This window comes from Eriocheir sinensis, chromosome 49 (genome assembly GCF_024679095.1).
Source record: "Eriocheir sinensis breed Jianghai 21 chromosome 49, ASM2467909v1, whole genome shotgun sequence".
Classification (NCBI taxonomy): Eukaryota; Metazoa; Arthropoda; class Malacostraca; order Decapoda; family Varunidae; genus Eriocheir; species Eriocheir sinensis.
In genome coordinates, this window is record NC_066557.1 from 7,025,709 (window position 1) to 7,053,350 (window position 27,642).

The following is a 27,642-nucleotide window of genomic DNA, read 5'->3' on the forward strand; positions in this document are numbered from 1 at the left end:
GGATCACTTTGTTGGTGCATCATGGACTATAAATCAACAACAAGAGTGTTATAAAAAATATTCTGTAACATTTTCTCTCAGTAAAAAGTTAACAGAGGAATACGCCATAAAATAGTGAATTTTGGTTTGAGATTCGTTTTAATAATTCCATCTGAAATATTGAAAAAGGTTTTAATAATTCGTAATAACATTTCTAATAACTTTTATTTTGAGTACAAAGTGCATGGATCGATCAGCCATTTCCAGTGAGAAGAATTGTCAATTGTTGTCTTGTCCGGTGAGCTGATTTAGTGGGCCGGACGAGGAGGACTCCGCATTTCCACTAGCAACAGGATCGCAGCAATGACCATACCTATTGTTATTGCTTCATGTTAAATACTGAATTAATATAAAGGTAAGAGAAATTCAGATATGAAGAACATAGAAGACGCTAAATAAACTTTTTTTTATGAAATTTTCAATAGAAAACATATCACACCATAAGAAATTAAATGTACTTGTTGGGTTATGCTGCGACATCCTTGAACGATACGAGTCTCAGAGTTTGTTATTGGATCACTTCACCTCTTCTCTTTCCGCAGAGGCTCTATGTTCGTAAAGGAGCGTAAAGTTTCCATGCTCCAAGAAGCCGTCCAGTTGGCTGACTAGTGGACCACTGCTCACACAGCATACCCGAAACATGACCATCTGGCCGAAAAGTCCAAGAAGCACCCTACCCAGACAGCTCTTACGAAAAACACCATCACTCCCGTTACCTCTTCCGTGGACAAGGACAAGTAAAAATCCTCTGCAGTCAAGCGTCACAACTGTAAGGAGGCTGGGCACATCCGTCCTCGTTGTCCCCCAAATCCGCTTTAAAGTTTGATTGGACTTAGGCCCCCTCCTCTCCAGATGAAAAGATGTTTTAGTGATTCGACTTATAGAAAGTTCTGCACCTTCGGTTCTGTCAACGGGGCTAGTTTCAACAATTATAATTATTAGAGACACCGTCTGTTCCTGCATAATCGTCTCAAAGCAAACTCTTCCTGATTATGACGTATCTAATTGCAAAATGGTGGAAGTAGCTGACTGCCTAGGCAGAGTTAACATCTTCCCCCTTATTCTGTGTTTTATACGGTGCCCGTGTATAGAAGGATAGACCAATGCCCTGCGGACCCCTATTGAATTCTGTTCCATATTGGTTGGAAACACTCCAGGTGTCAGAGACCCTGGTGACCCCCTTGAACCTATGCCCATCCTGTTATGGGCCTGACCCTGGCCTGCCGTCTTCTTTCTACTTCTATCTACTCGGAAGGAAGTGGGGCCAACACCATCGAACAGTCCTGTTCCGGCTGTCTCCAGCCACCGTCACTGTTTTCTCGAGGAGTGCCATAATTACCTCCGCCAACGAAGTTGGAAAGTTATATTTTCGGTCCGGTCAGTATGTTTATTTGTTTGTTTATTCGTTAACTGTCTCCTGTGCACAATTTTGGGGATATCTAAACCAATTTTTCAGGGGAGCCTCGAGTCCATCCAGAATAGAACCCATTGAATTTTTTATGTCAAAGGTCAAGGTCAAGGTCGCACAAAACGTCAGACTGGCCATAACTTCGGTTCTCGTCATCGTAGAGACTTCAGACTGATTCATATTTTAGCTCATGGAAAGACGCACCTTGCATGGACTTGACCTTGACCTTTGATCTTGACCTCGAAAAGTTTGCTCAAGGTCAAAGTTTCCAAAAAAAAAATATAGATTATCAAATTTCGAAACAAATGTTTCCATATGATGCGTGTCCATCCAAAATAGAACCCATTATTTTTTTTTATGTCAGGGGTCAAAGATCAAGGTCAAGGTCGCACAAAACGTCAGATTGACCATAACTTCGGTTCTCGTCATCGTAGAGACTTCAGACTTGGTTCATATTTTTGCTCATGGAAAGACGCACCTTGCATGACCTTGACCTTGACCTCGAAAAGTTCGCCCAGGGTCAAAGTTTCCCAAAAAATAGAATTTCATCAAATTTCGAAACAAATGCTTCCATATGATGCATATGATCACAGTTGATGCCCATACCAGTTTTCAGGACGATCTTTGGCGGAGGTGTGCACTCTCCGAGTGCTATGCGTCTAGTTTTGTTATTAAATTTGGCGTCTTACCAGTTATTTGTCCTCCACTCCCTTTACACCACCAACTTTGGCTTCTATCTCCTTTCACTTTATCCTGGTTGAAACAAGAACTTTGCTCTCCTGAATGATCTAGAGCAGTTGATTGAACTCTGCTCTGCACATACAGATCTGCTACAGAGTGGAGTCAAAGCCTCTTCGGCTCGCCGACTCTACCTCTCTTAGGCCTCATTTACACTCTACTCTGGGCCACGACAACCCAGCGACTCGGGGTATACGAGGTCTTGGGTGTGAAATGTTGATGTGAAAGGGTCGCACACGGTCGGAAAGAGGTCTAGAAACGATCGCCGGATGTTGATTCGGCACAGTGTGAAGGGTTCCTAAACGTCGCTGGGTTGTCGCGCCCCAGAGTCGGCACAGTGTGCACGGGGCCTAAGAGGGGTAGAGTCGGTGAGACGAAGAGCCTTTTTGACTCCACTTTGTAGCATATCTGCATGTGCGGGGAACCCCCCCAACCCCACTTTAGATGCTGACTTAAAAGGGCGGACAGGGACGTTGTATATAGACAGTATCTGAGAAGGGAAAAGAACTGGTGGAGATGAAACACCTATCCTCGAGAAAGCTGATCAGCAAGAGATGAGATATGAAGTTTTCAGTTGTTTTTGAATCAAGTATAGGTCAAAAATATTTATTGTAGAAAGGGACAACTGAGTGTTATAGGAGAATAAGGGGTAGGTGTTTGGTAGATTGTCGAGTTGACAGGTGGAGTAATTGAGTTTTAAGACTACAGTAACAGAAATAGGTAATAGTAGTAATATATGTGGTGGAAATTGTAGTATCAGTACTGGTCTTAGCAAAGAAACTTGTATCCTTATAAACTCGCTCTTCTGAACTTGGTCTTAAAAAATAACGTAAGAAAAAAATTACGGTGCTTTTATACGAGTGCTTACGGTGTCATTAAAACAGTCATACTTATGAGGTACCACCCACCCCCTGCATAAACGGAGAGAACACCATAGAAATCGCCAAGCTCGAGGGGCCGCAGGTTGTTGTTTGGACGCCCGAAGGAGCCTGCATGGAGACACAGTGACGCGTAGGGCACGGCGCTGTGGTACAGGTGGTTCAGCACGCCGGACTCGTGCAAGGACTCTAAGCTGAAAGGAATAGCTAATTACTGACATATTTATCTTTTTAGTTGACGAAAAATATTCAAATTTAACCCGTCCGCTGCGATTGGCACGGACATTGGCCTTCACTGGTAGCCTGGTAACATATAGTCCCAAGTCTTTCTCTGCCTCTGTGGTGGATAGTGAAGTGTTTCCCATGTGGTATTGGTGTGCTGGATATCCCCTCCCAGGGTGCAGGACTTTACATTTTTCTTCATTGAATTGTAGCATACACTTTTTGTTCCATTTCTTTTGCTTGGTGAGGTCTTCTTGTAGGAAATCCGAAGTCATGGGGCTAAGCATGTTATGTCAGACTGAATAAAGCAATCAATAGGGGTATCAATTAATATGGGACCCGTTGCACACCTTGCCCACTTACGACGCCAATCCCGGGTTCATTTCGAGCAATTCTTAAATGTGGACCCCTTCCCCATCACACAGCTTCTATTTAGTTTTATTGTAGCTCTTGTCCCCTACCATTATACCTGTTCAGTTTCATGGTGCTACCTACGAATATGTCAGTAGTTATACAATCACACTCTGTATTGCCTGGGGGTTGGGATAGCAGTTTCATCCCTTCTCATTTATTGTATAACTTTGCAACCATAAACCATCAATCAATTAAATGGCAGGTTCCTTTGACGTGACCAATCCACGAACTCCCCTTTGGCTTGCTACACTCGGGATTATCTCTTATAGAAACAACCTGGTGAGAAGGGTATATTTATGGTAGCGTGCCACATGTCTCTTTAGGTAGTTATTTTACGCCCTTTAATCACAGCCGGAGCCCGGAGTTGACCTCTGGCTAGCCTCATACCAAGACGTGTCACCTGCGCTCTGTCTGTTTCACTTTGTTCTGCTGTGCTGTGCTGCTCTGTGCTTCCCTGCATCAAATTGAAGCTGTTCTGCGTGCTGTTGCTGCTGCTGTAGTGGTTCTGCTTACTGGTCAACATTCTGCTCCCGCTAAGTGTTAATTCTAGTTACACTACTCGTAACACCTTGTTTTGTCCTCGCTGTGCTCAACACCTTAAACCTCCTCCCCACAACATCGGTGTGCATACAGTTCCTTCATAAGGTTATTCAACGTAATTATATTATCATACACTAACTAGTCGTTACTAGGTGAGTACTGATCAGGCTGTAATTCTCCACGTGTTTGAACGGTCCCTGACGCACCCAGCGCCTGACCGACAGCTCATGTTCCCAGTAGACCGAATTATTTTGTCTCGCTACCAGACCTTTGTCTCGCTACCCAACCTTTGTCTTCTAAGCTTCCGGAAAAGAATAATAATAATGCCATCTGCTCTTAAAGGGTACTCCGCTTGCTGGTGCTGCCAGGCTCCGCAGTACTTCAAAACGAATAAGGGGCCAACAGTCAGCTGCCGATTTTGCGTCAAAGCAAGTCAGCCTATATATATATCAGCATCATCACGCACTCCGTATTTAGTGGTAAGCATGTCTAACTATGAATACGCAGACCCAGATTCGAATCCCGGCCCAGCCGGCGTGCCGCACACCCAGCTGTTCATCCTTCCTTTCAGGTTGGTCAATATACAGGTGTACCTGGGGAAAGTAAATTGTGATAACCAGGGTGTCACACTCCCCCTGTGTCCCGGGGTAGTGGTTTTTAATCGTCATAGGCTGAAGGGCTAATAAGACGAAGATGAGCACGACTGAGACGCACAACTACAGCTTATGCACCCAACTTTATCTTCACTATGAGAGCATTACCAATACCACAAATGGGTTGTTTTGACAACCATTGCCTTTTTGAAAAAAACAAATAGTTAGTTATATGATTAATTAGTGTGTGTGTGTGTGTGTGTGTGTGTGTGTGTGTGTGTGTGTGTGTTTACATGAATGGGTCTGGTGGCCTAGGAGGTGGCTTCAGAGTGCTGTTGATGGGCTCAGAGTTAGCTGTCAGCGGACTAACCGGAATGCTGCCTCCACCACTAACACATGATAAATTTGCAGCCTTTGTCAATCCCTTGTTCCTCCACACACACTTAATTTCAGGGCCTTGAAAAGATACAGACAAAATTTATGTCAGTGATTTAGTATATAATGCACTTTTAGTGGGGCATATTTTATGAACATTGACCTACACAAAGGCTAATTTTATTGAGTGGCATGAACCAAACTTGCCTTACTTTAACTTCTAAATGATCAGAGGACCACTGCTGGTATGGTCATTATGCAGATATGTAATCAGTGAGCCACATAAACACGGTGAAAGTGCTCTTAATATGTCAGTCACTGCCATTCACAAGTTACCAGGAAGGAAAGAAAGCTTAAATGAGATTAAGTTAAGTTCAGGGCTAAATACGTATAAATATTTTCATTACAGAGTGGCTATTTATCGCGCAACTATCGGTGATTATCAACTCTTTCCATCGCTATTTATCATACAGATCAAGTGTTCTATCATGTTTATATATAACTAAACACTATTGACTTCTCGCTGAGCTGCTCGGTAAATAATTACAATAGATTGATCTGAATTTGCAAAACTGTCAAGGATAGTAGCCTATTAATACCAATATAGTAACCTACTGCTGGTAACATAGTAACCTATTACTGCTTATTTCGTCGTTGAATCTAAGAAACAGTTAAGTCATACCCGACACAGTTGTGGATAACTTGTTAAAATCTACCAGTAAAAAGCTGTATCAACCTCTGTAGTGAGTCAAGTGTAGTTTTAGCATAGCTGGGCACGATAACATAAAACCTTATTCCCGATAACCGATAACTGATTATGAAAAACCTTAACGGCGATAACCGATATTCGTTAACTAAAGACACAAATATAGGCGATAACCGATAACCGATACCCGATATAAATCCACAATTCCGATACTAGCTAGCGATAAGTCCGATAGGCGAAAACGATACTATATTGATATTTCAGATAGAACAACAATGATGAATTCAAATTTTCATTATCTGTATATTATGAAACTTACAAAACCTTAAAACCACACGTTGACACGTACCTATGGACGGTAATACTAGAAATGCCTGAACCGGTGTTGTGTTATTTGGCGTCCCCACCGTCAAAAATTGTTTACAAACACTGGTCTCTCGTGAACGGTGCATGCTCAGACCAGCAAGCGTAGACCTGTACAGTCTCACAAAGCTTTTAAACCGTAATTAAGAGTTGCTGGAAGGCTGAATCAGACATATAGTACCACTACCACCATCCTCGCTGTTTCTAGAACGACACTCTGTACGAGTTGTATTTATATGTACAGAGTGCACGTCGTTCTAGAAACAGCGAGGATGGTGGTACTGTATGTTTGATTCAGCTTTCCAGCAACTCTTAATGTGTTAAAAAAGCATTGTGAGACTGTACAGGTCTACACTTAATGGTCTGAGCATGCGCAGTTCACGAGAGACCAGTGTTTATAAACAAAAGCGCCAGCTTTTGACGATGGGACACCAAATAACACAACACCGGGTGCCTTCAGTATCATGGCATGGTCACAAACGAATATGGAATATCAAATTTGAAGCAGTGGATAATCATTTTTGGGGCAAAGTTAAATGATTTTTCTCTATGATATATTGATTTTTGAGTAGCATAAAAAAATAACCTAGTGTTTTAATTTTCATGATCTAAGTATGAAATCTCATCACCGAAGATATTTCATACCCCGAAGTTTTTTCATACAACACCGGGCCACGCATGCGCAGTAAGGAGACAACGTTTTTTTTTCTGAGAGGCGGAAAAAAGTAGCGATTATCGCTAGTTTGGTTACAAAAGTAACGAAGATACCGATATATATATTTAAATAAGTAGCGGATGGCCGATAACCCGATTTTGTTATCAGCGATAAAGTATCGCGATAACTTATCGCGATAACGCCCAGCTATGAGTTTTAGATAAATACCAATAGCCTTCAGTTTGCCCATAACAGTCTTTGCATATCTATGGTGAGGTTATATTAAATTTGAGTTTGTCTAAATTCCGTGCTTGAAGTGGAGCGATCAAGAATAGCTGGGTACTAAGGAGATGAAAGGAAAAAGTGCAAAAAAATGTCTATGGCCTCAATTATGTAGCCCTCATCTTCGTGTGTTTGTTATTACGTCCTTGTCACAAATTTATGCAGTATTTTATCAGGGAGACGACGCAAGTCTTTTTTTTTTTTAATAGGAATGGTGGGGTCCGTAAACCGGGTGGGAGTAAGGTGTGTGAAGTCGTTGGTTTTGAATGGACTGGGCACACTCGGCCGCCGCGGTGAGCAAATTTTCCGTGGATCTTCAGTCAAACCTCGATTTCCGCTGGCGTGGTTCTCCTATTTCCGTGGTTTTCTGACGTGTCCACGATCTTCCAAAGCTACGGTAGATTTCACCGAAGGACGACGGTATTACTCACCATCATCAGCAGCAGCAATAACAAGAAACAAATGAGAACCACGCCAGCGGAAATCGTGGTTTGACTGAAGATCCACGTAAGGTTTGGCCGGTGTAATAGCCCCATGATCATAATACAGAGTGATAGGGACGCGCGCTAGTAGCCTATGTAACTCCGGGCATTAGCCGCATTACATACACTCCATCAAAACTAAAAATTAAACATATATAGACAAACAAAGGTTAAAAAGGCAAACCATTACTGACCAAATATAAGACTTACATTCTGTTTAGTTGATGCTTTAGTGGGGAACCCTTTGGCAGTCCAAGGCTGGCGCTGAACCCTGTTATAAACGCCTCTTCTGCTACGTATGCCTCGCAGGTTTTTGACTGTGAACACATTGTATAATTATTACATTTATCATTGATTTATTATTATCATTATTATTATTGTTATTATTATTATTATTATTATTATTATTATTATTATTATTATTATTATTATTATTATTATTATTATTATTATTATTATTATTATTATTATTATTGTTGTTGTTGTTGTTGTTGGTGGTGGTGGTGGTGGTGGTGGTCATGGTGGTGGTGGTGGTGGTGGTGGTGTTGTGTTTGCCGTCGTTGTTGTCGTTGTTGTTGTTGTTGATGGTGGTGGTGGTGGTGTTGTTGTCGTCGTTGTTGTCGTTGTTGTCGTTGTTGTTGTTGTTATTATTATTATTACCACTATTATTACTAGTATTATCATTATTATCATTTAGGTCAAAGAAAGACAGGTATATTATACCCCAGCCAGGACTCGAACAGCGGTCGCGGCGGACGCGGCTGCTGTTCGAGTCCTGGCTGGGGTATAATTATTATCATTGTTATTACCATTATTACTATTATTATCAGTATTATTATTGTTATTATCAAGTATTAGCAGCAGCAGCAGCAGCAGTAGCAGTTGTAATAGTAGTAGTAGTAGTAGTAGTAGTAGTAGTAGTAGTAGTAATGTTATTATTATTAATATTATTGTTGCTATCACTATTATATAATAAAAATAAATTATTACCCCAACTACTACTACTACTACTACTACTACTGTTACTACTACTGTTACTACTACGACAACGACAACGGCTGCTAATATAATACTAATGGTAATAATAATAGTAATAATAATGATAATAACAATAATGAGAATAATAATATTATTAATAATAACAATAATAATAATAATAATAATAATAATAATAATAATAATAATAATAATTATAAAAATAATGACTAATAATAATGACAATAATGATAATAATGAAAGGACATTTTTTTATTATTTGGGTGAAGGAGGAGGAAGGAAAAATGGGTGTACTGAGGTGAGTCTATTTCTGACTAGTTTCGCCGCTTACTGCTTCTCCAGGGGAACTGAGGTGATTCAGGTGTCACATTGCTATAATTATATAGGTCACATTATTATTATTATTATTATTATTATTATTATTATTATTATTATTATTATTATTATTATTATTATTATTATTGTTATTATTATTACAATATAAGCCGGCGGTGTGGCGTCTAGTCTCGTAGCCTTGATTTGGTTTGTCCCATCCTGATCGCGCTTTTGGACGCTTACTGACAGTATTCCACCTTCCTTGCCACTCTCTCTATCTTCTATCGATATTTTCATGCTTGACTGCTCTTTTGAGCTTGGTAACTACACTCCTCCACCCCGCCGGCTGCCCCACTGCACTTAACTTTCTACTCTTTCATTTACTCTCCAAATCCCTTATGAAAGAGTTAACCAGCATATTCATTCTTTCATCCTTAGCGCTGGTAAACTGTAGAACAGTCTTCCTACGTCTATATTTCCTCCTGCCTACGACTTGAATTCTTTCAATTTGGGAGTATCAAGACATTCCGATATTGACCTCCTTTTGACCATTCTCCACTTTATTTTACAGGAGCAGCGTATGTGGACATTTTTCATTTTATTTATTTTTGAGCTTGAGGTGCTTCCTTGACTGTAAACACACACACACACACACACACACACACACACACACACACACACGTTGGCAAAAGCTTTGTGCAACAAATAATTGAGGTTGTGGTTGCTGCTACAGTAAACACACACACACACACACACACACACACACACACACACACACACACACACGACACACACGCACACACAACACACACGCACACACAACACTCACGCACACACTCACACACACACACACACACACACACACACACACACACACACACACACACACACACACACACACACACACACACACACACACACACACACACACGACACACACGCACACACAACACACACGCACACACAACACTCACGCACACACACACACACACACACACACACACACACACACACACACACACACACACACGACACACACGCACACACAACACACACGCACACACAACACACACGCACACACAACACACACGCACACACAACACACACGCACACACAACACACACGCACACACAACACACACGCACACACAACACACACCCTGGCAAAAGCGTTATGCAGCAGATAATTAATGTTGTGGTTGCTTGTGATCGTTGCGTGCTTGCCAGCAAAAGTGTCGTGGATAGCTTTTGTCACGTTGAGGTGGACCACGGCAGGTTTCCAGAGGCGGTCCAGCTGAGACCCCCGCGCAGCTTTCTGAAAGGTCGTTGGAAATCTCTGAATTTTTTGTCGGTTGGATATAATTCTAAAGAAATGTTTTTAGAGAACAAGCTTCAATTTGCGGCCAGTGATTTGGTAATCTACGTCATAAACTGAGAAGAGGTCGTAAAAAATGTCAGTAGGTCTAATAAACAAAATCTCTTGTTACGGAAGCCATGTCGTGCATCCTTGTTTGATGAGTGGCTTTCAAGGTAACTCACAATTTTCTCTCTAATTATGCTATCGAGTATCTTACCCACTACTGAAGTAAGACTAATTGGCCGGTAATTACCCGTTATTTTTTTGTCCCCTTTCTTAAAAATCGGCGTTACGTTAGCCATTTTCCAATTCGAATTGACGATGCCTTGTCGCAAGAACATATTGAATACTGTTCTGAGAGAGGAAAGTATTTCGCTCTTTCTTTTAAGTAAGGATATACATTGTCTGATCCTTTTATTGTTTTAAGGTGTTGGAGAGCATTTAGGTTAGGCAATTCATGAATCAAATTTACGTTAGTACTATTGTTGTCGCTGGTGCTGGTGTCAGTGGCGGTAATAAGACTGCCAGTATTAATTACCGGAGAAAAATAACTGTTTAACAAGTTCTCAACGAATAGGCTTTCAGTCATTAATTCATCGTCACTGTCAGTTAAGGGTCCAATTCCACTTCTGATCGCCTTTCTGTTGTATATATAACTGAAGAAAGATTTCGAATTATTTTTACAGTTGACTGCAATCTTTTCTCTATATCTACGCTTTGCCTGACATACTAGTCTTTTGACTCGCCGCCTCTCTTCATGATAAAGTCTAATATTTTCGGGCGTGTTTTGTAAAACAAATTTCTCTCTTTGACAGAATGTTTGATTCCTCTATTAAACCATGGTGGACTTTTATTAGTGTTACTTCGCTTCTCGCAAAATGGGACAAATGTGTTCTGCTGAGTAAGTAATTGATTTTTAAAGCTTAGCCAGGCGTCCTCAACGTTGCAATCATCTGACAGTTGCATTTGTTAGCTTTTGTCGGATTTATACGGAATTTGCTCTTTTGAAATTAGGCACCTTTATTTTATTTTCAGTCACTGTTGTTCTCCTACAGCAACATTACTGACTAGATTATTTGGGGTTGCTGTAACAAGGTCTTGTGTGTTATTTTGTCGAGTTGGTTCAGGAACCATTTGACTTAGGTAATTATCCTCTAAAAATTCAATCAATCTATTTGACTCGCTTTCTGTACCCGACAGTGTCGCCCAGTCAATACGAGGGAGATTAAAGTCTCCTAATATCAGTGAGTCGCTGTTATTAAGTGACTGCCGTAATACGCTGTACATTTCAAGATCATCTTCGAGTGACTGACCCGGAGTTCTGTAGGTGACGGATATATTTAGATTATTTTTTACAGTATTTACTTGCACGCACAAATGTATTTGTGGTGCCAATAAATGTTTCGGTTAAAGCAATTACGTCAAAATTTCCTGTTGAAACAAGACACCTCAATTCATCAAACTTGTTTCTTAGGCTACACGCATTGAAACTTAGGATTAATAGGTTTTCTTGAGGTTTAGTAATAGAGGTGGTGTTACTTGCGAATTTACAATTTGGCGTCAGAGAGAGAGAGAGAGAGAGAGAGAGAGAGAGAGAGAGAGAGAGAGAGAGAGACACGGCGGGATTATCAATCAACCTCTTCTCTCTTTGTCGAAGCGTCTCTTAGAGAATTTGCTTCCGTTTGGTGGTATTAGCAAGCGCTCTCTTCTCTTCCCCCTCGGAAGCTATCGTTCCTTACATTGTTGGTACTACTGCAAATCAAACAAACGTTGAAAACCGAAAAATTAATGCATTTTAGGTACATTTCTATAATGGAAAATATTGTGTGGCTAATATTTATGTAAACAATGCTTGATACAGTTGGGTAGGCGGTAGCTGAGTGGTTAGCGTGGGGGCCCTGCATCCACCGCGTGCTGAACGACGCGGGTTCGAATCCCCACGCTACCACCTTGGGTTTTTTCAGTCACCGCCGAGTAGCCTAAGACTGCCCACATGCTGTCCTGAAGACCACCCATCAACCCGGACTCTAGAAGAAACCGTTCAAGTGAATGAAGAATAAGTTCCGGGGGGGCAACATGAGCCAAGAATAAATGGCCCCACCGTAAAAAAAATTGCCTGCGCCATGACGGGCTTGGGCCGACCACCAGGCCCCTGAAGAAAGCCTACCGTCGCTATAGGCGAACATGTAAAAAAAAAAAAAAATTATATATAGCAGAAAATTTTCTATTGATGCGTTGGTTGGTAGCCGTAGCGACGTTTGTTTACAAGGCAGCCCGAGCCCCGGAGGCCGGAGCCCGCCACTTTCATCCCAGCACTTCCAGCAGCAAGATCGAGAACAAGCAGTGGCCTCCACACAACAGGCAGCCTCCAAGCTGTTGGTTCGAAGGGCCAGCCCTATAAACGTTCAAGAACGAGAACTGTTGTTAAAACTAAAGAATAGTAAACCGGGCGGCGTGTTCCAATGTTGGCTTATATTATTATAGGAACAGTGAAGTCTTGAATAAACAGAAAAAATATTGTTTCTCGTATTGTATGACTTTTTATATAAGGCCCAGAAAATTTAGATTGTTCTTATACCCAATTAATAATACAGCAACATGGAAAAATGTTGTAATAAATCATTGAATGTGCGAAGATATTGGCGAAGAGGTGGTCTTCAGCTGCTCTTGCTGAAGGGAGAGAAAATAGTTGGCTTCCTTCCCGCTCGCCGCTTCGCGCACTGCACAAAGACACTCCTCGTCACTGATAATATCGTTTGGTCCACGAAGACTGCTTTCCTCGCGGGAAGGGGGAAGAGGTTGACTGATAATACCGCAGAAAGAGCCTATGTGTGTATGTGTGTGTGTGTGTATTTGACACACACCTGCATTAAGAGATGAATGATGCTTCCGAGTGGCACAAAACACTTGATATCCGTGTGAAGCATTTCCTCCAAGCTGTTAAAAGGGAAGTGAATCTTGGGGATAATGATCATGGCCTTAAGGTTGGATCTGTACACGATTGACAAGATGAACGCCATCAGCAGCCACGTGCCAGTTAGCAGGCGGAGGGCACCTCCTCTGGGTGACCAGAAACTGGCTATGGAAGAAAGATAGAGAGATAAGCAAATGAGGGAAATCTAAGTCCAAAAACAGAAAACATAGTCGACTTCTAGGTAACATGCCACAAGCCCTAAATTGTCTCTTTTACCTTATACAAGGAATAGGCCAAGATTAGGTCTGACGGAGAAATCGCCGATATGACAAAGGTATTCTAATGGTAATGGTATCTCATGAATTGTAATAGGCACCTTTTTACAAAAGCATCATTTCTCCTCATCAAGTGACTATTTAATATTGTGTATTACATATTTAGACAGAGAGCACAAGCGAGTTGAAAATCTGGATCTTTTTTTTCTGCATAAGTATCAACAAAGCTATATATTTGTGCTGAACGAGTCCATAATATTGTGACCCAGTCAAACCGTTCTGAGACTTCTTGACAAGACCCACTGTTGTTCTGCACGACACTTAAAAGATACCTGAAAATTTCCAAAATATCAATGTCCCCGCCATACGCATAGACATGGGATGTTTCCTTCATTCCGCCTTCAAACAGGTGTACCCTGATATTAATCCAGAAGACCTTGAGTCTTCAGCTGCGTCTACACTAGGCCTCGTGAGCCCTGCAATTACCCGTGCTTTGCTACGAGGATCGGATTTGGGGGCAACCATTAGTGTGTTCCTCTTATACCGTTGCAGCCACTAGTATTCTTGGTTACGAAACTAAGCCATTTGTGACGGCTGGCATCCAGTCCTGACGCTCCTGCTGTCAACTGACCTGGGAGTGACCTACCGATTCCCACATATCACCATTGCCTCCAATTTACTCAAATTTGGGGTCGCGCTCGTTGGACAATACTGGGCTCAAAGACCCAGTGACACTAAACACATTTAAACAGAGATGGCCGTACCGAAGCGCACGGGTGAACGGGTACAATGAGTAGTGTCGTAATACTGGGTGACATAATGAAGTTTCATACACTTTGGTGAATGCGGTGCAGACGCATAAGTCAAGAGCAGGAACAGAAGTGAGTACACCAAAGATCTGGTGACCGCGTGGCCGCGCGACGCAGTTTTCATAGTGCGGACACGCCTCCGCACACTTGATATCGATGCAGTCCATCACGCTGCAGTCCGACTGTCAACAGGTGCCTTTAGATCATCCCCCATATCAAGTCTTTTAGTTGACGCTGGAGTGCCACCCTTGGACTTGCATCGAGATAGACTTCTAATCAAGTACTGGTACAAACTATAACGCCAACCTAATAACCCTGCCTACACCGTTGCCTTAGACATCAGTCTAGATATAATATATAGCAACAAACCTCTCCTACCTCGCCCCTTTGGTTTTCATGTCCGGAATGTCATTGGGGACCTCTCACTACCACGCTTCCCTATAGCAGTTTGTCAGATACCCCCCATCACACCATGAGAGTTCCCAAATACATATTTCTGCCGGTACCACAACTTTAACAAAGCAAGCATCGCAGCAGGAACTGCTCGACAGCTGTTCCTGTCCCACATAGCTAGCCACGCCACATCTGTACCAGTATACACGGACGTCTCCAAATTTGATGCTGGCGTTGGATTTAGAGCTAGCTGTCTTTCCAGACTCTTTCCGTTCTGGAACTTTGCCTGCTATAGCTTCAATTTTTACCGTAGAACTATCTGCCATTCTTTTAGCACTTCGCACTATCTTCACTTTGCCTGTCGGTACGTTTACTGTCTACTCTGACTCACAGGCAGCCATATCCGCAATGAAATATTTTAGGAGCACCCACCCCATAGTTTTAGAAGTTTTTAGCTGGCTGGTTCTGGCCAAAAGGCGTGGCCATCAAATAAATTTATGATGGGTACCTGCTAACTGCCCACGTCTCTGTCCGTGGTAATGAGGAGGCCGATGAGGTGGCGCGGGCCGCTGCTTCTCGTCCTCCCTCACAGTGCGCTCTTCCACTTAAGGGGAGCGTCTGGGGGGGTATTTTTTGATGAATATTTGAATCAGTGCTTTTATGTCCGTAATTTTTGCAATAGAGGATATTTTTAAAAATTAGCTATAAATGCTAGTGATCAGAATCTGGATAAACATCATCAATATAAATTTTCTAAGTTTAAACTTTGAAGAAACAAACAAAAAAAAATTTTTATTTTTGAGCTATCTAAACTCTATATATGCTTTTAGGACTTATATCCCACCGTGCGGTCTGCACTCCAGAGGGTGTGGCAGTGCAGGTGGGAGGCTGTGATTGCCCCGGCAAAAATGGGGGAAGTCACGACCAGGGCAGTGCGTCTCAGGTCGTATTCCCATATAAGGAGTCGTAAGAGGGAGACTGTCCTGGCTCGCCTTAGTTTGGGTCACACACTATATGCACATGGCTTCCTCATGTCCCGGGGAGCCCAGCCGTACTGTGATGACTGCTTGGTCCCCCTGACTGTTCGGCACTTGCTGGTCGAGTGCCCCAATCTCGGGGACCTGCGAGAGCGGTACCTTTCCCGGTCTCGGGGTGGAGATGGGAGTGTCTCTCTCTCTCTCTCTGGTGCTGGGGGAGAAGACACTCTCCCCGGGCCATGACGTTTATGGCTTTCTACAGGAGGCTGGCGTCCTCAACATCCTGTAGGTTTTATTGACCTTTTATTGAGTCCTTTTTTGTCATGTTTTAAATTCATTACGTTTTTTTTATGTTTTATAGTATAGTATCTATCCACTTCTGATCTTCTATCTGATCGCCAGTATGGGTTCCGCAAGGGGCGTTCTACTGGTGATCTCCTTACCTTCCTAACTGACTAACTGACTCTTGGTCATCCTCTCTTAGCCGTTTCGGTGAAACCTTTGCTACTGCGCTAGACATTTCAAAAGTCTTTGATAGGGTCTGACACAAATCTTTGCTTTCCAAACTACCCTCCTACGGTTTCTATCCTTCTCTCTGTACCTTTATCTTCAGTTTCCTTTCTGACCGTTCTATTTCTGCTGTGGTAGACGGTCACTGTTCTTCCCCTAAACTTATAAACAGTGGTGTCCCGCAGGGCTCCGTCCTATCTCCCACTCTCTTTTTGTTGTTCATTGATGATCTTCTTTCCAAAACGAACTGTCCTATTCATTCTTACGCCGATGACTCTACTCTGCATTAATCAACTTCTTGTGATAGAAGACCCACCCAGCAGGAACTAAACGATTCCAGAACGCTGAATCTCAGATCGTATGATCATTTCCGCTTGGAGCAAGAAGACCCTGGTGTCCTTCAACGCCTCAAAAACACAGTTTATCCACCTATCCACTCGACACAATCTTCCAAACACCTATCCCCTATTCTTCGACAACACTCAGCTGTCACCTTCTTCAACACTAAACATCCTCGGTCTCCTTAACTTAAAATCTCAACTGGAAACTTCATATCTTTTCTCTTACTAAATCAGTTTCCTCGAGGCTGGGCGTTCTGTATCGTCTCCGCCAGTTCTTCTCCCCCACACAGTTGCTATTCATATACAGGGGCCTTGTCCGCCGTCGTATGGAGTATGCATCTCATGTGTGGGGGGGCTCCACTCACACAGCTCTCTTGGACAGAGTAGAGTCAAAGGCTTTTCGTCTCATCAATTCCCCTCCTCATACTGACAGTCTTTTACCTCTTAAATTCCGCCGCCACGTTGCATCTCTTTCTATCTTCTATCAATATTTTCATGCTGACTGCTCTTCTGAACTTGCTAACTGCATGCCTCCCTTCCTCCTGCGGCCCCGCTGCACTCGACTTTCTACTCTAGCTCATCCCTATACTGTCCAAACCCCTTATGCAAGAGTTATCCAGAATCTTCATTCTTTCATCCCTTACACTGGTAAACTCTGGAACAGCCTTCCTTCATCTCTATTTCCTCCTGCCTACGACTTGAACTCTTTCAAGAGGAGTGTATCAAGACACCTCTCCTCCCGAAATTGACCTCTCTTTTGGCCACTTTTCACTTTTGTCTTTGTGGAAACGGCGATTAGCGGGCTTTTTTTTTTACATCTTTTTTTGTTGCCCTTGAGCCGATTCCTTAGCTGTAAAAAAAAAAAAAATGTTTAGTTAGTTTTATATTCGGCGCAATATGACCCTGCAGTTGCGGCGCCAAGAAATAAACGTCCCAGTAATCATCATCATCATCAAGAGCCAATACAAACGTTGGAGAGTCGCGGCCGCGCGGAGGAGAGAACCGCGGCCATCCTTATTTTCTCCTTTTCTACAACTTGAACGCTTGCAAGAGAGTACGACTAAGACACCCTTAATCCGAATGTGACCCTTCAATGAAATAGGTGTAGTATATTACTTGCAGTTACAGCGCTACAGCTTGCATTTTTTCTATTTTCCCCACAAGCTACTTATCGTAATGTAAACAGAAACGTAAATCTAACTGGCTAGTTTCAACCAACTCACACTGAGACAAAGCAGCACACACCGTCCAGAGGCAGGCGGTCCACCACACGCTGGAGGAGTGGCTTTCCTTCACCGCGTAGCTCTCCCGCCTAATTGCGAAAAGGAATAAAAAAAAAAGCGTTGGTTGTCATTAATTTCAGATAGTGCCTGCATGTCATATGATAAGGTGCTTTAAACAACTGGTTTCCGGCCTGTAACTTAGCTGGGAACAAATATTTATCATGCGTGTAACTGCACACAGATAAACGACCAAATAAGGCTAAAGGATATCATAGAATTCATAGCAAAGGGCACAGCGTACAGGTGAAAATAGAGAACATGTCGAATGGCGTACATTAACATAATGTTTTGATTATGTATTTGCTATAACTGACACATTCATTGACACCTAATACATTAATATTCAAAACACAATGTAGATGGCTTTTGAGTTTTCAACAAAGACATCATCAATCGTATCAACAATGGCTAATGCGGAATACTTTGTGTTTGCGAGTAAAAGCTGAAAAAAAAAAACATCCGTCACCTGCAGATCGCTTTGACCATGTAGGTAGGAAGGGTGGAGATGCCAGTATTTACAGAGTAAGGGCATTTTATCAGATATTTCACTAATCTGCCAACTAAATCGTTACCCCAAAATTTATTGACTAATATGTTTTTAGAGGTGAATAATAACCTGTATTATAATGTTGAAGCTCAATTCCTATGGGAAATCTAGAAAAAAAATGCTCGAAGTCGGAGTTCGTATTACCGTTTTTCGAAAAATTGCAAACTAGCTAGTTTACAGTACTCTGAGAGGATTTTTGCCCTTAATATTAATGTAAAACTCTTCTTGATAAATGTCATTAATGTCACTAAAATACTGACAGTACAAATAAATTTTAGATATATCTCATATTCTACTTTGCAGGACATTGGAGTCTAGCAATATGGATGAAGACGTTACTCCACCTGTGCTCAAAATGCTTTATCTATGAAGGCCCGGATTCCCCAACTCAGAGGCTCACAGAAGCAACTCCAAAGGGCTACTCTACCTTTTTTTTTTAAACATGCAGAAGCAGTCAAATATGCTATAGTTGTGGAACGTACGAAGGAGGCTCAGAAGGAAGAAAAACTGGGGTACTATATAAAGTATAAAAATGATTTGTACAAGTTTGTTGAGATCACCAAGAAGTCAGCTAAAGCATCAAAGGCGGAGAAAGAGTCATCAGAGGTGAAGAGAAGACGCACTTGCTCTGAGTCGAGTGCATCTACTAGATGTAGTTCTACATGTTCACGGTCAGTTCAGCTCCTGTATAAGGATGTATGCATTCTTTGCAACCAACCCGCTCAGCTCTACAAAAATAATTCAGCAGAAGCTAGAAAGAAATATAGAGTGCCAGATAACTGACTGCAGATAAACTGAAGGCAAGATTGCTGAAGACAGCACAGAGTCGCGGGGATGACTGGGGCACTGAAGTCACTGGACGCCTGGAAGGGATCAACGACTTGGTAGCAGAAGAAACACTGTACCATTTGCGCTGCAAACTTCTTTTTGAGAGAGGTGACCATTACTCCAAGACTGAAGAGGAAAGAAAAAAGAAGAGAGGACAGAGGAAAATTGATGAGGAGCAAGAGGCAGTTTTTATTGAATTCTGCGAATGGTTTGACTCAGAATTGGACCATGGGGTGATGACCCTTGACCAAGTCCACGAAAAGCTGCAGCAGTTTGATCTGTCACCAGATAAGAACCGCTCTTATTCGAAGGATTGGCTAAAGATAAAACTTAAAGATAAATACCATGACACCTTGTATTTCACAACACAGGAGAGAAGGGCAGATGTGATCTGTCTCAATGATGACACTGACAACATTCTGCGAGAGCATCATGCTAATCTTGAACATGGAGATGAGAAGACTCAGATCATAAAGACGGCACTCAGGCTCATATGCAATGACATTGCCATGATTGATCTAGATCCGAAGTCATACCCCACCGCACACAGTATGACTGACATCTATAGTCAGCTGGCACTTGTTCCAGAGAGCCTTCAGATGTTCTTGAGGCCGATTATCAAGACAGACGAAAGAGTAGCTGTTTGGGGGCAGAACTTTATCAAGGCCTGTCGACCTCGGTCAGGAGTATTGCCACACCAAATGGTTCTTGCCATACAACTTGATCATAGATTTGGGTCAAAATGGATGCTCAACAAGTTACACCGGGTGGGATACACTGAGTCTTACTCAGAGACACAAAATTACAAATACTGCTTCCTTAATGGCGGGAATGGAGATGGCACCCCAGATACTTCTGGCACTCTTGACACCATTGTGGAAGAAACATATGATCAGATCAATGATGAGGTTGCGGTTGATGCTGCACTTGAAGATCTATGAGTGACGACAGCCAGTGAGAGTGAAATGTCGAGTAACGATCAGGTGGTCTCTATGGAGATTGAAGAAACAAACAATACAGTCACTCAGTTTGTCGGAGACAATATAGATTTAAGCATTGTCTCTATTCAAGGAAACACTCCCTTCCACTCACTGGGTTGGATCAAAATCACCTCTCCGGCACCACCTTTGCCAGATCCACAGACAAGAGCAGCTTCCCCCAGGGTGAAGGCAGGAAGGTGAAGGTTAGGCAGAACCTTAAAAAAAAAGACATGACCATAAAGACCCGAAAATAATAGTTGGTGTATTTATTGAAGATGAGGTACTTGGTAGACATGCAGTAAGCTTGGTGGTATCTGGGACAAAACAACTTTGAACCACTGCATTATATGTTATTCAAAAATACTCTTTGCACTTCAAACACTGCACGTCATGGTAAAGCACCTGGTCTGTTTAATAAATTAATAGCGATGGAATGATTTGATAATCACCGATAGCTGTTCGATCCATAGCCACTCTAATCGAAATATTTAATCCTTGCAAAACGGGTGGATCTGACGGTCGCCATGTATACAACGTCCAGCAGGAGTTTTTGCGCATATTTCCACTTCAAATTAAGTGAAAACTACTGAAGCAGGACAAATAAGAAACGTATTGTTTACTTTATTCCTTCATCTGCGACATGCAGAAACAACCAGCTTCCTACGTGTCGCTGCTTCGTCACAGTGTGAGGGGATGAAACAACACATGGCTCGCCACGCTCCGTACACACACACACACACACACACACACACACACACACACACACACACACACACACTATACTTACAAAATTTCGTTTTGTGCCTTTTGGAGAAGCCACGTGCCGAGAGACACCAACACAAGACCCAAAGCGATTAGCGTCCACACCTGAAGCGGAAGAATAGCCATGTTTACCTATCACCTCGACCCCCCCCCCCTGCACCCGGGGATTAGCACAAACACACACAAAAAAAATCAAATACACATACACACACACAAAAAAAAAATCAAATACGCACACACACACACACATACACACACATACACACACACACACACTCTGTGATGCGCGCGCACACACACACTCTGTGATGCGCGCGCACACACACACACACACACACACACACACACACACACACACACACACACACACTATATATATATATATATATATATATATATATATATATATATATATATATATATATATATATATATATATATATATATATATATATATATACCTACGTTAAGTGTAAAAGGGTTCACAAACCCTGAGATGTTTGCTTCTAATAGCGGCTTCTTATGCATCATGACCTGTTTGTCCATGTCGACATACATGGTGTAGTCAATAACTTTCAGACGCTGGTCGTTCACCGTTGATGGCACACCAACAAAGTCAACTTCCTGGAAAATATAAAGGAATTACCAATCCCGTATGTCTCGTTATCTAAAGTTTATGCAGGATGTATTCGTTGTGTTTTTCTCCATAGCTCACCTTCATTTACAGCAGTGATTCTCCGACAAGAGAAATATATATATATATATATATATATATATATATATATATATATATATATATATATATATATATATATATATATATATACACACATATATATTAAAACCATTAAGTCATACACCACTTGTATCAAGGAATAAATCGTACTCCTCGTGTTAGCAGCCCCACTGATCCCATCCACGATCCATTTGGGAGCTGAACACCTCCGGTTGGGTTCTCTGGAAACACGTAATCAATGCTGAAAAAGAATGAGGAAGGATATTAAGATACAATTATATACTTGTATACAACAAAGTCGAGATCTGAGAACAATGGAAAAATGTTGCTTTGTTTTAGAATATGCAGCTTCTTGAGACACCTTATCACTTAAATATTTGTATATTTCCATATGTACATCAGCGTGCAGGTTCTGTAAGCTTTCCCCTGCACCTGTCACTGACGGCAGGCTCGCCCAATGCGGATGCTTATGCATCTGCAGCCGGCAAGAAATGGCTGTAGGTACTCCCTTGCGACGGGCACCATTGCTCATGCCTGACCTGTAGTATGTAGAGTCCCCACTAATGATTTCTCCATTGCGAGGTCTCTTCGTCTCAGAAAGCCTGCTACGTCCACTCTCAGGCCCCTGAGTTCAGTTGACAAACTGGGTAGTCGCTGATCATCCGAGAGGATCAAGATATTCCAGGCAACCACACAGGCCCGACGAAGGTTTACCCCGGGCCTGGCTCGACGAGCTCGTGTCTCGTCTGCGCTGCCTTGGGGTACCCAAGAAAAAGACGTGGGTGTGTTCGGGGCACGGGTGCTCTTCTGCCCCAACCAGACTGTCAAAAGTACTGCCTAATCAGCCCCCTTGACTTTGCCTACAGAAATCTCGAAAAACGTAAAACATCAGAAGCCCTTGCATTCATTGACTTCAGAAAGACTTTCGACCTTGTCCACCACACCACAGTCATCAACAAGGCAGTAAACTTCGGTCTCCACCTCAGCACAGTGTCCTGACTGGCCGACTTCCTCTCGCAGCGCAGTCAGGTGGTGAGGTATTAGGGAGTGGCTTCTCCCCATTAGCACTTCATCTGTGGAGTACCTCAGGGGACCAAAATAGGATCACTGTGCCTGATCAACGACGCGCTAACCCACACGCCGCACCGCTGAAAGTATGTAGGCGATACCACACAGGGAGTCGCCATCAATAACGACAACCCTGACTATTTTCCCCGTCAACCAACACTCCAAGACCTGATACACAGCCTGCACTCATATACCACAGACAACAGTCACCATTAACAACACCAAAACTACAGTGGTGCCCATTAACACCTCGATCCCCGACGCTCCTCCTGTAGTCAGTCAATCAATCAATCAATCCATCAACAACACTCCCTCCAGGTAGTCCAGTTAGCCAAGCTACTAGGGAGTACAATAGACAGGAGACTCTCACGGAAGGACTAAACCACCCTACTCATCAGATCCGCCACTTATAAGCTCTATCTACTGTGGCGACTCAAGACACTGGGGATTCTCGAGCGTAAGCTGGCGAGTGTTTGCACCACATTCATACTTCTGAAGCTCGCGTACGCTTAGTTCTCCTCTCTCAAATTCACACAACGCCGCCAACTAGAACAAGTGCAAAAACGAGCCTCCACCAACCAAGACGGCCTCGTCTCCCTCACCCTCACCACCCTCCAAGAGCGACACGCGACCTTCCTGCAGCGCTTTGCAACCAATCTGCTCAACCATCCCAGACACCGCAACCTTCTCCCGCCTGCAGTCTCCCGTCCCCGGCAATCAGTGAGGCACTCCAACCGACTGGCTCCAAAACGGTCACGGACGGACCGCTACAAGTAGTGCCCGTAATAGTCAACAGTATAAAATATATATGTAAATTACTCTTAAAAGCAGCACTTGTAAAAAAATCCATCATTATTACTATTTTCTATTCCATTATTATTATCTTAACTATTGTTTTTATTATTATTATTAGTAGTAGTAGTAACCTCTACTTGTATTTAATCCATAAAATTCATGTTCATTTTCAGCTCTCGGGCTGCAATGTTTCCCATTAAAAACTGCTTTATTATTATTATTATTATTATTATTATTATTATTATTATTATTATTATTATTATTATAGACCCGCTCGGAGGCATTGCTGGATAAGTATCGTAGGCTTATCCAGCAGTTCAAGACTAAATCACCAAACCTGAATTCCCAAGGGGTTCGCCTTTTCATGCAGTGAATCGAGGGTCGTCACCAGAACCTCCAGCGACTCTAAGGATTACTGCATCATCATATCAAAAACAAGGTCAGTGACTCTGGTATTACCAATAGATGCTCCACAATGACTGGTCCACAACTCTGTGACCCTGTTCGACAACTGTCTAGTACCCGGTCCATAAAAGTATTGGGAAGCGATGGGGCAAGGACTCGGCCCTATCTCACACCCGCACTCATGGGAAAGTAGCCGGACAAGCCCCCCTCACACTTCACATTATTTTCAGTCCCAGAATACAGACTGGTCAGCAAACCAATAATTCTTGCAGGAATCCCTCGGAGTCGCAGGAGTTCCCAATAGTAGCATCGAAGTCGTCCAAGACAATGTCCCGAGGAGGGTACTGGTCTAATATGGAGTCGAGTTTGGCGTGGAGCCTCTCCTCTTCAGTCTCACACATCTCGGTAGGAGCGTACTCTACAACAAGACATGAAACCAAGTGTGTGCTTCAACCTCACTCGCATCATACGCTCATCAACCGGAGTAACCTCAACCGCAAATGGCTGCAGTTGGCTGGAGGTGGCTATAGCTACTCCTTTATGACGAGCACTATATTGCTCGTGCCGGACGGGCCAGTAGTAGGTAAGGGGGCGCCGCTTGTCCACCACCCCGGCTAACCCGGAACAACAAGAGGGGCCAAGCACCCAACACTGACGGCAGGCTCCCAGGATGCGGTTGTGTTGGGGAGTCCTACCGCGCGGTAGTTTGGTGTGGAAAGAAAGAGAATTTGCCTTTAGAGAGCATGCTAAATTACTCTCTGGTGTTAATGAAACAATAAGGAACAAAGTGAGCACATGGGAGGGTCTTTGATCCGTCTGGTAGAAGTATCTTGAACACACCTGATGAATTACGGAATGAGTAGCGGCAGGTAATAATGCTTGCCGTGAGGTTTCGTGCCGTGTACACTTCCTGAAACGTGACACGGTCTAAATTTTGTAAACAAAAATCTTTCACGCCTAACATCTCCAGTTCTATCCGCTTCAAGAGTGTCAGGTTTTTCAATCTTCTCTCATCGCACAAAGGCTGTTGTATATACCAGAAAAAGGAGTTAATCAAGAGAAGTATAGGATGGACTCTCTTGATATTATATCATATTACCACGTAACTCATTTCAAATTCTCTCTGAAATACTCAGTTTTTAGAATGTAGTAATAATAAAGACATTGAAGTGAAGTATTAAAAGTATCTTGCAAGTTTGGTAAATATTACAGATCACAATAGCTAGTACTCACCATCTATTGAGCTTGGTGGCGATGATATTGTTCACATCTAACATGACGCCGGACAGCTTGGGAGAATCACTCTCTTGCTGCCACCCCATGTACGGAAAATACTGTTGGAACACACTCTTGTTTAACATGGTGTCCATTACTCATGATGTGTATATATATATATATATATATATATATATCTATATATATATATATATATATATATATATATATATATATATATATATATATATATATATATATATATATATTTTACAACAAAGGAGGCAGCTCAAGGGCACACAAAAAAAGAAAACAATAATAAAAAAAAACCCGCTACTCGCTGCTCCTAAAGTAAAACAAAAGAGGTGGCCGAAAGGAAGATCAAATACAGGAGGTGTCCTGATACCCTCCTCTTGAAAGAGTTCAAGTCGTAGGCAGGAGGAAATACAGATGAAGGAAGATTGTTCCAGAGTTTACAAGCGTGAGGGATGAAAGAGTGAAGATGCTGGTTAACGGTTGCATAAGGGGGTTTGGACAGTATAGGGATGAGCATGAGTAGAAAGTCGAGTGCAGCGGGGCCGCGGGAGGGGGGGAGGCATGCAGTTAGCAAGTTCAGAAGAGCAGCCAGCGTGGAAATATCGATAGAAGATAGAAAGAGAGGCAACATTGCGGCGGAATTTAAGAGGTAGAAGACTATCAGTATGAGGAGGAGAGCTGATGAGACGAAGAGCCTTAGCCTCCACTCTGTCCAGAAGAGCTGCGTGAGTGGAGCCCCCCCACACATGAGATGCATACTCCATACGAGTGCGGACAAGGCCCCTGTATATGGACAGCAACTGTGCAGGGGAGAAGAACTGGCGGAGACGGTACAGAACGCCCAGCCTCGAGGAAGCTGATTTAGTAAGAGATGAGATATGAAGTTTCCAGTTGAGATTTTGAGTTAAGGATAGACCGAGGATGTTTACTGTTGAGGAAGGTGATAGCTGGGTGTTGTCAAAGAATAGGGGATAGTTGTTTGGAAGATTGTGTCGAGTGGATAGGTGGAGAAACTGTGTTTTTGAGGCGTTGAAGGACACCAGGTTCTTCTTGCCCCAATCGGAAATAATAGTAAGGTCTGAGGCTAAGCGTTCTGCAGCCTCCAGCCTTGAGTCGTTAAGTTCCTGAAGGGTGGGTCTTCTATTAAAAGAAGTTGAGTAATGCAGAGTGGAATCATCGACGTAGGAATGGATAGGACAGTTCGTTTTGGAAAGAAGATCATCAATGAACAACAGAAAAAGAGTGGGAGATAGGACAGAACCCTGTGGGACACCACTGTTAATAGATTTAGGGGAAGAACAGTGACCGTCTACCACGGCAGAAATAGAACGGTCAGAAAGGAAACTGGAGATAAAGGTACAGAGAAAAGGATAGAAACCGTAGGAGGGTAGTTTAGAAAGCAAAGATTTGTGCCATATATATATATATATATATATATATATATATATATATATATATATATATATATATATATATATATATATATATATATATATATATAAATCTTCTACACCAGTGGTTCCCAACCTTTTTTGTCCCATTCCCCTTATTCCAGTCACCTTTTCACTTGTGGACCCCTAAAATGCCGCGGCCCACTCATGCCCATCCCAACGGCCAAATTTGTGAGGTGGGCCGTGAGTTAGACAGCTCTGGTACCGTTAGCTAATGTAGAGCACTTCTAGCATTTAAAAGTTCAGTTTAAGGATAATGTATACAGTACTATGAATTTTATTCCGAGCCGCATGTCTCTTAATTGCAGTATAATACGTTATAAAATGATTAGAATCTCTATTAACCCCTTGAAATTCTTCCATGGGCCCCAGGTTGAGAACCACTATTGTACAGTAACTACATGTCTTCGTCTTAAAGGAAGACGAAAAGGCCAAACAGAAAATGTTTCAGGACACATAAATTATGTGTCATATGTGTCATTATGTGACATAATTACTGGATCGTGAAACACAACCATCACGTGCTGAAAAACAAAACGAACTTCTTATCTCGTTTTCAAGACCAGCTGCCGACCACCAGGTCCCCTACACAAAGTGAGGGTGGCGCATCAAAGCACACCCAACATCGGTGACTGCAGTCGCCAAATCAGTAGCTGGTTCTACCATTACCATATTTATATATAATTCCCAAGAATGCGTCTAAAACGAGCGAGTAACGAGTGATATACTATTAACGTTTCCTAAACGTTGTTATTTGAAATGAGTGGCTCAAAATTTCTACAATAACTGACACAATTAACGTTTCTGAAACAAGAGGCATTCATGTTTAAACGAGTTATCTTCTAATATGTATTAACCGAGTGACACATTAATATTTTTGAATCGAGTGACTTACTATTATGACGCCAACCCGCAGGCAAGGCAGAGCTACTCCGGAGACCGTCATGTTTCCCCA

General features: G+C 42.5%; 1 protein-coding gene across 1 annotated transcript; it reads right to left on the reverse strand.

The window, feature by feature from the left end:
- Window positions 1-207: 207 nt before the first annotated feature.
- Window positions 208-27,642, reverse strand: LOC126981781 (glutamate receptor ionotropic, kainate glr-3-like). Its single transcript, XM_050833326.1, has 11 exons — window positions 27,583-27,642; window positions 25,219-25,319; window positions 21,868-21,958; window positions 21,447-21,605; window positions 21,007-21,086; window positions 17,805-17,893; window positions 13,227-13,441; window positions 10,165-10,320; window positions 7,906-8,012; window positions 3,094-3,257; window positions 208-352 (listed from the first exon to the last, which is right to left on the reverse strand). The coding sequence occupies exons 1-11, from the start codon at window positions 27,631-27,633 to the stop codon at window positions 288-290; spliced, it is 1,278 nt and encodes a 425-aa protein (XP_050689283.1). The 5' UTR covers window positions 27,634-27,642; the 3' UTR covers window positions 208-287.